The sequence below is a fragment of the Laccaria bicolor genome, genomic scaffold, assembly GCF_000143565.1.
Source record: "Laccaria bicolor S238N-H82 LACBIscaffold_58 genomic scaffold, whole genome shotgun sequence".
In the NCBI taxonomy this organism is placed as follows: Eukaryota; Fungi; Basidiomycota; class Agaricomycetes; order Agaricales; family Hydnangiaceae; genus Laccaria; species Laccaria bicolor.
Window position 1 is genome coordinate 271948 of NW_001889929.1, and position 13991 is coordinate 285938.

The 13991-nt window shown below is 45.0% G+C and overlaps 4 protein-coding genes across 4 annotated transcripts; 1 reads left to right on the forward strand and 3 right to left on the reverse strand.

The window, feature by feature from the left end:
* Positions 1–3295: 3295 nt before the first annotated feature.
* Positions 3296–4289, reverse strand: LACBIDRAFT_334075 (uncharacterized protein; the record flags this gene model as incomplete). The annotated part of the gene is made up of 3 exons (XM_001888792.1): positions 3296–3555; positions 3610–3859; positions 3927–4289. The coding sequence occupies 3 exons, from the start codon at positions 4287–4289 to the stop codon at positions 3296–3298; spliced, it is 873 nt and encodes a 290-aa protein (XP_001888827.1).
* Positions 4290–8426: 4137 nt separating this feature from the next.
* LACBIDRAFT_334076 (uncharacterized protein) lies at positions 8427–10668 on the reverse strand (the record flags this gene model as incomplete). The annotated part of the gene is made up of 10 exons (XM_001888793.1): positions 8427–8541; positions 8604–8661; positions 8763–8911; positions 8966–9013; positions 9170–9182; positions 9301–9518; positions 9565–9668; positions 9897–10154; positions 10279–10326; positions 10381–10668. 10 exons carry the CDS (start codon positions 10666–10668, stop codon positions 8427–8429), a joined length of 1299 nt encoding a protein of 432 aa, XP_001888828.1.
* A 268-nt stretch (positions 10669–10936) lies between these two features.
* Positions 10937–13121, forward strand: LACBIDRAFT_334077 (uncharacterized protein; the record flags this gene model as incomplete). The annotated part of the gene is made up of 9 exons (XM_001888749.1): positions 10937–10950; positions 11038–11145; positions 11212–11354; positions 11669–11670; positions 11826–11857; positions 11883–11916; positions 12095–12118; positions 12493–12588; positions 12996–13121. 9 exons carry the CDS (start codon positions 10937–10939, stop codon positions 13119–13121), a joined length of 579 nt encoding a protein of 192 aa, XP_001888784.1.
* Positions 13122–13558: 437 nt separating this feature from the next.
* LACBIDRAFT_240535 (uncharacterized protein) lies at positions 13559–13789 on the reverse strand (the record flags this gene model as incomplete). The annotated part of the gene is made up of 1 exon (XM_001888794.1): positions 13559–13789. A coding segment is annotated over one exon (231 nt), but the record flags the coding sequence as incomplete, so codon positions are not given.
* Positions 13790–13991: the final 202 nt, after the last annotated feature.

Genomic DNA, 13991 nt, shown 5'->3' on the forward strand with positions numbered 1-13991 from the left:
AGTGACTATCCATGTACCATTGTCCTGCTTCATATATAATCTTCTGAAATCATTATCTTGTCTTGTCAATCTCTGTAATTCCTTTTAAACTTCTTTCTAGCTATCCCATCCCTACCTCCAACCCACTTTTGACTCTCATTGGTGAAACTGTGGTGATGTAACAAATGGATACAATGTATTCCTCCCTCCTCTCCATGCACCATTTACCAGGTAAGTTCTCCAATTAGAACCTTATATCTTCATGTCTTGCAAATAATAATTGAACATATTCCTCTGGAACTCCCATGGGATTTATATGTCTTCTGGGCATTTTGTGCAATACAGATACTCAGAACCCCAAATGGCTATTCTGAGCTACCACAAATTAAGCATATATAATATACACTGTATTCTTTCCGCTTTGGGGAGGCTACAGTAAAGGTATACATACCATGGGGAACATTGAGGGAGATGCATGTCAACGACACTACTATAGGTTCTTGTTTTGAGTATGTCATAGACTACATCAAGATATATTAGCAGGGTTTTTGGAGAGAAGTGGCCCAGTAATGGTCAAGATATAATGCTGATGACAGGAGGGCAGGATGGCGGGATGGAAGGATGGAAGGATGATGGGATGATGGGATGGCAGGATGGCAGGATGGCAGGATGGTAGGATGGCGGGATGGCGGGATGGTGGGATGGCGGGATGGCGGGATGGCGGGATGGTGGGATGGTGTGATGGCGGGAGAATCCACTCACTTGCAACTTTGCAGCCAGACATGGCTTAGGTGAAGGACTTCACCAATTGAATATCAAATCGGTTCTATTATCCAATGTGCAACCCAGGCATTTCTACCAATTTAATTCACTTGCCTGCTTAGTCATTTTGCACCCAGCCATGGCACCAGGTAAAGGACTGCAACAAATCAATATTAAATTGGCTGTATCACCCCAGATGCAGCTCAGTTATTTTTACTGATTCAAGTCACTGATTTTCTTGGTTATTTTGCATCCAGACATGGCATAGCAATTTGATATCTAATCACAAGCAGCAGCCTGGGCATTTTGACTGGTGACTTCACACCCAGACATGGCACCAGCTAAGGTACTTCAACAATTTAATGTTAGATTGACTCTATTATCTGAGATGAAACTCATGCCTGATTCAATTCACTTCTCTGCTATGTTATTTTTTACCCGGCCTTGGACCAGCCAAAGTATGACAATTTAATATCCGTCACCCGATGTGCAGCCCAGGCACGTTGACCAATTTAATTCACTTGTCTGCTTGGTTATTTTCCACCTGGCCTTGGCACCAGCCAAGGTACCTCAACAATTCAATATTAAATTGGCTCTATTATCTGATGTGCAGCCCAGGCCCTTTTATCGATTTAATTCACTTGTCTGCTCAGTTGTTTTCCATCCAGCCAAAGCACTTCAACAATTTAATACTAAACAGGTTCTGTTATCCGAGATGCAGCCCGGGCATTGTTACCGATTTAATTCACTTGTCTGCTCGGTTATTTTTCACCCAGCCTCGGCACCAGCCAAAGTACTTCACCAATTCAATATTGAATCGGCTCTATTACCTGAAACACAGCCTGGGCACTTTTGCCAATTTAATTCACTTGTCTGCTCGGTTGTTTTCCACCCAGCCAAAGTACTTCAACAATTTAATATTAAACAGGTTCTATTATGCGAGATGCAGCCCGGGCATTGTTACTGATTTAATTCACTTGTCTGCTCGGTCATTTTTCACCCGGCCTCGGCACCAGCCAAAGTACTTCAACAATTTAATAGTAAATCGGCTCTATTATCCGAGATGCAGCCCAGGCACTTTTGCCGATTTAATTCACTTGTCTGCTCGGTTATTTTCCACCCGGCCTCGGCACCAGCCAAAGCACTTCACCAATTTAATATTAAATTGGCTCTATTATCCAAGATGCAGCCTGGGCACTTTTACCGATTTAATTCACTTGTCTGCTCGGTTATTTTCCACTTGGCCTCGGCACCATTAAAGCACTTCAACAATTTAATATTAAATCGGCTCTATTACCCGAGATGCAGCCCGGGCACTTGTTACCGATTTAATTCACTTGTCTGCTCGGTCATTTTTCACCCAGCCTCGGCACCAGCCAAAGTACTTCACCAATTCAATATTGAATCGGCTCTATTACCTGAAACACAGCCTGGGCACTTTTGCCAATTTAATTCACTTGTCTGCTCGGTTGTTTTCCACCCAGCCAAAGTACTTCAACAATTTAATATTAAACAGGTTCTATTATGCGAGATGCAGCCCGGGCATTGTTACTGATTTAATTCACTTGTCTGCTCGGTCATTTTTCACCCGGCCTCGGCACCAGCCAAAGTACTTCAACAATTTAATAGTAAATCGGCTCTATTATCCGAGATGCAGCCCAGGCACTTTTGCCGATTTGATTCACTTCTCTGCTTAGTTATTTGCCACCCAGCCTCGGCAGCAGCCAAAGTACTTCAACAATTTAAAATGAAATTGGCTCTGTTAATCAATGTGCAGTTCAGGCATTTAATTCACCTGTTTGCTCAGCAATCATTTACTCGAACACAGCAACAGCTGGATGACTTCAAAAAATTACTTTAATCACCTGCACCACCCAATGTGCAGCCTGGCCGTCTTTACTGATTTAATTCACTTGTCTGCTTGGTTATTTTGCATCTGGACACAGCATGAGCTAAAGTTCTTCAACAATTTAATATTAAATCATCCGGGCAAGTCACTTTTCCTGTAAACATATCACATGTTGGACATTTCCACCGGGCATGGAAGCCTGTGTCTGGCTCAAATAACCCTGCTCGGCTGCATAAAATGCAAGCCGAGCAGAAAACATATACTAGTCCATATTGAAAAGGCCGGACTGGCTCAAACATCGGCTGATCCCATGTTTATAAATTGTCAGTTTTCGTGGCCAACCCAGTAGCGGTATCCATTTGCTGGACTGATCAGCCGAGCCATGACTACAATAATCTGGGTCCCACCAGCTGACTCTGCTAATCAGAATTTAAGACCCTCGGCCGATCACCAACCCAGGAACATTCAAATCTGTCAACTGATCCTGCATAGCTATCTTCCATCAGCCGATATACAAATAGTTGTCCTTCGCTCTCCAGGTATAATTCCTGCTGATCTGGCTGTGCTAAATCTACATTGCCAGCCAACCCTTCATTACCTTATTCATGGGACTGCATTGGCCAATTCATCAACACCAGGTTATTGTCTCTTATCGGCCCATCAGCAGGCACCATCAAGTATGGCCTGTTTGTATGTTCGGGGCTCTCAGTGTTGGTGGGTGATTCCTACTAACTGCCCTGCTGGCGCGACGCCCATGTTCTTCATTAACTTATTCACCAGGCCAGGTTCTTTCCTGGTGAGCTCCTGAATTGCTTGCCAAACCAAGTCTCTGCCTTCCATTTTTGCCAGATAACTGCAAGCCACTGCATGCTTCAAGATACGAGTCCTATCACCAGGCCACCCCCAGGTGGTGTGACAACCCTTGCTTGCGAGACAACATGCCAGCTTCTTGCTCTTGTCTGCCACTGGATGGCATGGTCATGAGATCTTCTGCAACAACGGCAACATTTTGCATCCACCCTCCCGATGATCGTCTGGCTCAGCACCATCTACATAATCGGGGTTGATGGTATCTGCAAGGGCTTTCATGTCAAGCTTCTTTGTCGATGTTGCACTTGATTTGGGTTGCCAGCTGGGGGCCGTTAAGTTGAACAGGGTTGTTTGGTGAGTCACATTCAATGTCGACTGCTTGGAACTTGCTGATTTCACAGTAGCCTTTCCTTTTGGAGCATGTTGAATGTTCTGAGGCTCAGGATCAAACTCTGGAAGCTAGGATCACAGCCAACACATTCAGATTGTCAATTGATTGACGGAATCGATGAGATCAAGCTCTTACCTCCCTGCCATGAGTCAATATGCACTTCTTTGCAGACTTGATCGCACTTTTCAACCATAACTCCAAGATCACTGATCCAGGATGTTTTGGCAGCCAATAGTCAAGTACGTCCGCCAGCGCTTCAATGCCTGGCCCTTGTTCCTTGATGTAAAAGATACCATTATCATTTCTGGGGAGAAAGTCATGCAAGGCAGCCTCCAGTTCTTGATTAATGGCCACTTCTTCTCCTGCATCAATTACCCAATCTTGATCAAGCATGAAGTTCAGCAAGCGGTTGAGTCTCGACTCTGGAGGTGAGATGGGGAGTTTGTCTGGAAGGGCCTTCAAATACTGCTTGAGTTGGAGGTACTTGCCTGAGCTCATTATCACGAGGCGGTGGCAGGGCAGGATGTTTTTCGAGTAAGACAGCTATTTGAAATTCAATCTAAATGTGACTACATGATATTGAACAACAATCTGTAATATTGCGAGTCAAGGTGGTGATCGTTCTAATGTTCCAGGAGACTGAAGGGCAAGTGTCTTTCAAGTAGAAGACCAATAGAAGACGAAATGGAGCAGTCTACACTTTCTCTCCATGACCCTGCAAATTTGCCCTACATTGCACCCCAAGTTTGGACTTCCTGGTGCCACCCTGCAAATTTGGGCGACCTAATTCCTGCCACACTATCGCTATATCTGAAGTGCCGCTGCATCTGAAGTGCTGCTATGTCCGAAATCTCACTATATCTGAAGTGCTGCTACATCCAAAGTCGAGGTCTTTATTGTCCTCCACTGATTCCTGCTGGAATCCGGCGGAATCCGGGCAATTCCTGGAATTCCAGAGGAATCAAATTTGGCAGAGGGCCCTGCCAAATTGATCAAACAATTCTGCGGAATTTTGAATAATTTAAATTCTGCCAGAATGGTTCCAGTAATCATCTGGAAGGAATGGTCATGGAACAAGCTGGAATGGAATTCATGACACCCAAATCAAGTGTCGGCATTTGCTGACACTTGATTTGGGCATCATCAACAAACAAACCACTCTCTCTCTCAACCACCACTGTCGTCCAAGATGCCCACCCATTGCCACATCACCACGATCACCCATGGTCACCACCACCCACAACACTCGTCAACCAGCAACCACGACCACCATGATGGATCAAGCAAGAACGCCATGTCACTTCAGCGACGTGGCATCCAGACGACGAACGACATCGTCATTCATCATCATTCAAAGTAAGTCCCCCCCCCCTTCTCCATACCATCCTACCCTGCTAATGACTACCAAAAATGCGACACCACAACAATGGGACACAACGACGAGAACACGACACCACAACATGACGGCAACATGACATGATGATGGCAATGCGACACGATGATGATGCGTGCCTACGTCGTCAAGTGCCCACGTCGTCGGATGACGAAAATACGACACCATGACAACGCGACACAATGGCAACATGACACAACGATGACAACGCAACACGACGATGGTGACGCGACACGATGATGATGTGCGCCCACATCATCGAGCCTTCCTTCCCTCCCTTTTCCCCCCTTCCCTGTCCCCCCTTTCTCTCCCCCTTCCTTGTCCATCTTCCCTCCCCTTTCTCTCCCCCTTCCTTGTCCATCCCCCCTTCCTTTTCTCTCCCCCTTCTCTATCCCTTCCTTATGTGTACCTTTCTGTACCCATCTTTCCCCTCTCCCTTCCATCCCCCCTCCCCCCTTCCCTATGCCTCCCTATTCTTCATACTTCTCTTTGTCCATCCCCCTTCCCTACTGTAGTAAAATAGATTTTATGTCTCAATAGAATACATTAAAATTTGTTCTATTGAGATCTTATGGCTTGAGTAGGTGTGAATTTGTAGTAAAATAGATTTTATGTCTCAATAAAATACATTAAAATTTGTCTGCTGAGATCTATGACTTGACTAGGTGTGAATTCTATAAGAAATTTTGTCTGTTGAGGAATTGAATTAGTGCAGATTAAGTCTCTAGCTCAGTGCTGATCTATTCTGATTTATAACCTAAATAATGAGATTTTCTGCCTATTCCAGTTGGATTCCTGCCTCTTCCAGTTGGATTCCTTCAGAATTCCTGGAATCCTCCGGAATTCCTGGATTCTGACCGGAATCCATGGAATCTGGTAGGAATCAGTGGAGGAATGGAAAGTATTGCCGAAGTCTCACTACATCCAAAGTGCCACTAAAATGCCACCACATACAAAGTGCCACTAAAGTGCCACATGTCATCAAACCCAAGGTCCTGCCAAACCCCGTAGTTCCGGAGTCCTGCCAACTCCACAGCTCCAGTAAACCTCCGCAAGTTCCCCAAAAAATACCCAGAATCCCCAGAAAAATATTCAATGCATTGGGCCCATCATACAACTATAGTGTTTCCTAATCAATGGCCCAACATAGGCTCCATAAGCTACTGCTTTGACAATTGGGCCCAACCTAGGCCATTAGTGACAGAAATTGCATTGGCCCCAACATTGGGTCCATAACCTATCCTGACAATCATTGGGCCCAACTACTATCCTTAGGCTAAGTGAAACCACTCAAAAGACCATAATTGGGCCAAATGGCTATTTGGCAGTGTCTGCTTTGGCCAGATGTTTTGGCCCAACATTCACCCTTAAGTGTCTTTATGGAACTGGGCCCACACATGGTCCTATAGTGACATCCAGAGCATTGGGCCCATTTGGGTAGCTCTATGACCCATAGGACAATTGTCCAGGTTGTACTTTTATGGTTCCATAGTGCAGCTACTGAATGCCCTGCATTTTCAAACGATTTTTGGTTGAATATATGCACATTGTTTGTCCTCTGAAGAGTCAGATGAAAGACAGAAAGATGATGGCAGGGTGATACAGAGTGTAACAATACACCTGTAAAAATGCGAATTTTAGCAAATTCTCCTATAAAACCTTCTATAGTAGAATACAATCACTTTGATCATAAGGATCATTAGACACAGCCTGATCTAGTCAATTAAAGTCTACATCCAAGAAATGTGCACGCCTTAGGCAGTAGGAATTGTGGTCGGTTCGTGACCAAATCACTTCAATATACTCGAAGTCTAATAAAAGGCTACACTACCATGAAATAGTACACTATAGTGTGTTCCAGAGTAAAGACACCTCCGCACAGGGTGTTGGAGTTTACACCAAACCAGGGTCTCACCTTACTATGGATAAAAAGATATTAATTCTAAAGATAAATATGTGAGCGTAGAAACTTGATGTGTACCTGACACAAGGAGTCATTCAGTCACATGCTACAAAGCATGATCCAAGAAGTCATGTGGCAAGATACATCAACACATCACGAGTCATGGCATCATTGATGCAAGAAAACTCAACTTCGTGAAATATTCCGAAGTCTACCAAGAAAGAAAAAACTATGAACGATTTGCCGTGAGGTCTGAGACCCATGCACAGCATCTAATAATAGAGAGAAAATCAGTAAGTGGACCATTCGCCTCAGCTGAACCAATCCTGAAAACCGTTTACGGCGATTCCCACATATGCATCACGTCACCACAATAGAGAAAACACTATGAAAACTTAAAAGAAGTCAGCTCAGCTGTGCCCCACACAACTGAGCGACTTCAAACCTTTACTAAAAATCAGTATTAATTCATCTGACCTCTCGGACACACACAGATGTGTAAATATAAATAGAAAACATAGAATAGTATAAAAGGAGGATGCACGCAGGCTGAAACGCAAGGAATTGTCCCTGTGTTGACCAACTGTTGCACTCCTAGTAGCATGTGAGGTAGTGGATAAGTTTGTAATCAACTTAAAGGACTTTTCTTCACAGACATAAGTAATGTGTGCCCAGAACCAGTGTGTTAAGTGGGGATCACTAAGCTTTTGTAAGGTTGTCTCGTCAGTTAGTAAGAGAGCTCTCTACTACTACCAAGGAATCCAAGTGAGTGTGCTTGAAGAGTCTTTAAGACTAGTTTGGATTGAATCAGAGGCATAATAAAAGCTCAAGGGAGTTACAAAAGTCTATAAAGCACAGTTTCCTTGATATTTCTTTGCATACAGTTAGAACGCAATCCCAGAACACCAAGATGTCCCAATAAAAGCTGTTTCTACTAGACTTAGACAAGTGATATAAAATATATGGAATCATTTCCCCGAACTTCTACTTTAAGTTCTAACAAAACAAGTGTGGTAATTCCATTTACCATATGAACCTGAACTCAAAGCACTGAGCATGTACCTGTGGTGATAAGTGTTTAAGGTGTTAGTGTGTGTGTGTGTGTGTGTTGTTTAGGTGTTCATGCATCTTGTCAGCACATCCGATTGCACTTTCCTCACTCCCACATGTCACAGTCTTCTCAGGGGATGCAGAAGGCATTAGGGGAGAAAGTGGCGAGGAGGATGGTCCAGGAGGAGAGGAAGATGGTACTGATGGTACCTGCAGTTGTGGCGATTGTAGACGGTTGTTCCTGGTGTGTGTTGTTGGAACCAAACTGTTAAGAATTGGTAGGTGCTGTTCAGAAGCAGAGGTGCAGGTAAAATAGGGAAATCCCAGTGTTGCGGTAGACGGAGAAAACAGCAATGATGGTTACAGATGGTGACAGTGTAGTGGTACAGGCGATATACCCTCCACTGTTTGGATATGGTTAATCAGGGTTGATGCATTGCGAAAGACAGACGTGGCAATAACATACAAGACAGCATGTGCACACGCCAAATAATGGCCTGAATCAAGGGCCAAAAAGGTGGTGACTATATGTGTGTGTCGAGTTTGTCAGAACCGATAGTAGCAGTGAAATTTCAAAAAAAGTGGAAATCTATCCTGTGTTCACAGGATAGATAACACTACTCACAGAACAGACAACAGAAATTAACCACATGTATGATTCTGGAGATATAAGAGAAGTAGAGGTATGAGATATGAGAGCATGTAATAGAGGTATATGGTGGTAAGGGAGTAAGAGAGTGGGCGAGAAGTAATGCAAGCCAAATATAGTGGAAGCTGATGCCAAACAAAGCCTGAAGTAGTAATTCTACACCTCAGTTTTGTATTCACCTGGGGAGCAGTGCGACGACAAATAGGGACAGAGTGTAAATAGCAGCACTACAGAATTTGTTGTATATGTGTCAGCCAGAAAATTCGGCCTATGGCCCGAGAATGTGGCCAGATCCATTGTTTGTGCAGGAGTGATGGACAGCTGTAGGACATAACACCCTTCACCTGGGCACAGTGGCAGGTGAATTTGTGAATGTAACAAACCTGGGGGGATTCTCTGAGCCAGGTGTCAGACCAGCATGTAGACACCAAGGATATAGGTGCAGGCCATTGAGTTTTGTTAGTGGGAGATGACCGTCAAAAATCATCTACTGCCCCCTCACCACCATTCCCACCTGCCATGGTGCTCGAAACACTCAGTAGTGATTGGTTTGAAGATGTCGAGGGGCCAGACTGGGCGGCATCTGTAAGGGGTACGCCAGCCTCATTGGAACCCTCAATTGTGTGTTCCACAACACGTTCTGTTTCATCTGTTTGAGTGTCCGCCGGTGCAAGGATTTCAATGTGGAGGTTATTGTGTCCATGAGACTCAATGTCGTGGTTAAGGACTGACCTGAAGTGATGACGATGACAGGTATGATAAGTTGTGTAAGACAAACCTTGTGACAATGCCCGGACTGGGATAAGTATCGCGAATTTTTGCGAGCCACTTGTCAACCTTGTTGTAGAAGTCTTTTCCCGAACTCGTAACATACTCAGCACGCTAACAAAAAGTCAGTGCAGGTGTGAAGGGAACAGGGAGGCGATGCACAAGAAGGGCCAAATGAGTGCAAAGCTGGATGCTGACATTGATAGAAGTGCCCAACACAACATGTTATGCAAGAGCAAAGATGTGGGTCTGCTGTTCCTTGGTCTCTCCCACCAGACTGGCAGCAATCTATCATATGCTGCTGAAATGAGAAGTGGGGTGGGAAAGTAAGCCGGTACGCACCTTTTTCTTTATGGTTGACCAGAACTGGGTGAAATGATGGCAGATACGATTGTCGAGCTTGGCTGTTGCTGCTGGATTTGAGTAAACAGTGTTGGGAATGTCCCAACATAAGTTGCGTGTGATGGTGTGCATGACAGGAAAATCAGTTAAATTGGGCAAAAGCAACTCAACCCCTGTACGTGCCCATAAAAGTCTTTGGGCAACTCCATCCCTGTATCCCCTAATCTTGGGTGAGAGCATGATGTAGCAGCTGTATGTCTGTAAGTTTGTCTGTAAAACAGTTAATAAACAAGACCCCCGAAAGCGAGAGACTTATGTCAGTTGCATTGGAAGGTGCCCAAGCAGCCAACTCACGAACGCATTGGTCTTCACTGTCACGCACCTGCATTGCTGCAACATAGAGCATAACAAAGTGTTCATCAAGAGTGCACTGTAGCACTATTCAGAGTGGTGGAACTAATGGAGAGTAAACAGGAATGCTTACCTTGACAAAATTGAGGAGCTCCTGCATTTGCACTTGCTTGAGAAGCTTTGATAAACCATAGCGCCGTGCAAAGGTAACAATATTTGCATTTGCAAGTGGGGTGGGCATCATGAACAATGTTTGCCCTTCGCGATTTGCTGGAGTGGGAAAGCCGTCTTCTGCTTCGTCCTCTTTGTCAGATCCGTCGTCCGAATGGATTCGTTTTCGGCTTTTGGCAGGAGTTGTTATGGGACATGGGGGCGAGTCAAAAGACTGGCTCATAAGCGCGTCGAGTACAGAGATGGACATGATAGGTTTTGGGGGGGTGAGCAATTCGTCGGTTTGGTCTTGGCCATCTTAAGGTGGGTGGATAAAGGAAAACACGTATCGATGGCAATCTGTTTGGTTGTGTTTTGCTTACATCTCCCAATTTCAAGTATGAATGTCTTTTGAATGTCTTCAACCTGGGTCACTCCTGGTTTTGTACCAGGACCTTCACCTATTATTGCTCTGAATTTCGAGTTTTCATGTGAGTGGATTGGGTTCTCCATGATTTGATGAGACTGACTGTAGAATCATGTTCATGATCAAGTGTAAAGGATTATCTGGCCAGGATCACAGCTGCCGTGGAGGGGCTGAACAATCTGACAAGGGAAAAGGGTGAGTTTGGAATCTCAGAGCTTGTGTCTATCCCTCGATGAGCACTGATGACAAGTATCAACCCTCTCAGGACCTTGATGCTGGCTCAAGGACTCTGATTCCTCATTGGTCTGGAAGGAAAAGGTTGTCAGTAACACGGGCATATGGAATTCCTTGCACGTCAGTCAACTAAATGCTAACTTAATGTTCAAGGCTGTTTGCTGCAGGAGCATTGTTGGATTCCCAAACCACAGACTCACAATATGTCTTGGATTTGGAGGGCAATACAGATGGTCAGAACACCAGTACCAAGATGCTGGGATGGAAGGATGCCACTGTCCAAGCAACACTTTTTGGTGCATGACTGTTTTCATTTCATGCTTCTTCTCACACCGTTATTTGCAGAGCCCACTTCACTTTCCCTCGACATTTACAAAAGGCACCAAGAAGAGTTCAACTAAGACAACTACCCGTTCTTGGGACTTTGGATGTTACAAGCCTTGGATTAGTAAATTTTAGCCAGCGTTACAAAAAGGCCGTCTTCGCTCTATGTGACTTCTGGGATTTGAACCCAGGGCATACCTCCCAGCTCAACCACTAAGCCAAGTCAGCACTGCAAGAGGAAGTTGGTCAGTATCTTTTAGCTGACGACCATGTCACTCTAATATAGTAGTAAGTAAAAAACTGTTTAGGATGAACAGCATGACTTGTTAGGGATTTGAACCCAGGGCATACATAGATACAATGCGTACACCTCCCACCTTGACCACTGAGCCAAGTCAATGATCCACCTGGCCTGAAAGCTCGGCACTTTGTAACTTACCCAGCGTAAGACAACTAACCTGGGTCTGCAAGCTCGGTAAGAATTGATTAGTAAATTTTAGCCAGAGTTACAAAAACGAAAGAGTTGCGATCATTGTAAGTGACTTCTGGGATTCGAACCCAGGCATACATACACTCTGTACACCTCCAGCTTAACCACTAAGCCAAGCCAACGGTGGAAGACAATGTTGGTCGGTATCTTTTAACTGCTGACCATGTCATTCTAATAGCAGCAAGTAAAAAATTTGTTTAGGATTTAAACCGGCATACATAGGTCGGTCAGTATCTTTTACCTGCAGTAAGTAAAAAACTTTTCAAAACGCGAATCTATGACTTGTTAACTCTGGTTACCAGGGTCAGCTGGCGAGACCCACATGGTAGTCATGGTTCATGGATATCACCCAGTCGGCCGGACACGAGAATTTATGAACATCTCATCAGCCGATGCATCACCGAGGCTGGCATTTTCAAGCCGAATCGTTTTCAGCTTGGCCTTTAATTTAGCAGCCAAGCAGAGGCAGACCAGGCAGAACTTGCAGTTCAAATTTTCATGATCCGAGACAACATCGGTCAAACCAGCATTGATTAGTAAATTTTAACAAGAGTTGCGATAGGTGTAACTGACTTGTGGGATTCGAACCCAGGGCATACATACACGACGTACCCTCCCAGCGTAACCACGAAGCCAAGCCAACGTTGGAAGACGATCGCGGCCAGTATCTTTTACCTGCCTGCAATTTGAACCCGGGCGTCCAAGCTCAGCACTTTGTAAGTCACCCGTTCTCGGCATAAGAGAGGGCCCTCGGTCGACCACCAACCCAGGCGAATTCAAAATGTCTGCCGACCTTGCATAGCCTAGCTGCTAATCAGAAGTGAAGGCCCTCGGCCGATCACCAACCCAGCAACGTTCACAACTGTCAGCCAACCTTGCATAGCTTATCTTCCATCAGCCGATATACAAATACAATGTTCAAAACTGTCAGCCGACCTTGCATAGCTTAACTATCTTCCATCAGCCGATATACAAATACAATGTTCAAAACTGTCAGCTGACCTTGCATAGCTTAGCTATCAGCCGATATACAAATACAGGGACTTGACTTCCCGGGGCAGCTTCCTACTGATCGGTGTATGCTAAATCTACGTAGCTGGCCGACCCTTCTTTACCTTGATAGTGGGATCACATCGGCCAATTCATCAACACAGGGTTATTGGCCCTCATCGGCCCATCAGCAGGCACCATCAACTATGGCCTGTTTGTATTGTCGGGCCTCTCAGTGTTGGTGGGTGATTCCTACTAACTGCCCTGAATTAACATGCAAGAGGTGAGGGTACCCATACGCCGTTACAGAATGGGAGGGGAGAGATGTGGAAACAAAATGATCAAGGGTTGGGGTGGGAGTGGAAAGGCGCAGAAACAAAATGATGGAGGGTAGGGCTGGGGAGGTTACGTCTTGTGACATTTTGTAGGGCGAGAGACTGTTCCTGGCGCTGCGGCCACCTGTGCTGTCATGATACCATCCCCCACTCCATCTTCTCTTCCAATGGCATCTTCTGTGCCTTCTTGGTCACTTCCAACCTCCACAACCTCTGGATGCTGCGCCAATAACTGTGCATTTGCCTTCTTAGTTGCACTCATAGTGGCCTTCTTCTTCTTCAAGTCCTCTTGCTTTCTTCCTTGGGTTGATTGAAGTGACGTCGCAAGTTGCTCATGAGTTTCCCTTCGATTTTGCACATATCAAACAGGTTTTGTCAGATCATGAGGAAGCGCTTCACGCAAAAGATGGGCATTGTGTAATGTGTGAGTGTTGATGACGAAGTGTTCCCCTGCGGTGTGCTCAAACATGGGGATTTCCGCCCCAGACTCTTGCCGTTCCTGTAACTGCATATGTTTACCTGTAGTAGCACATTGTTCGTTCTTGCAGTCATGTTGTACATTGAAAGCAAACAAAACATCCTTTTCAAAAAAGACTTTCAGCACTTAATTCAAGAGAAAAAAACTTCCTTATACCTCCAGTGCTATCGTTGTGAATTCTTCCTCTCCAAAACGTTGAGTTAAGGTGGGCATCCCGTATGTTGGGTGTTGTGTCATACCCACTTGAAATGTTTGTAGGACTGTCAAGGCTCCATGATCTTGATTTGTCAAAATCTCAATGATTCTTCCGACTGCG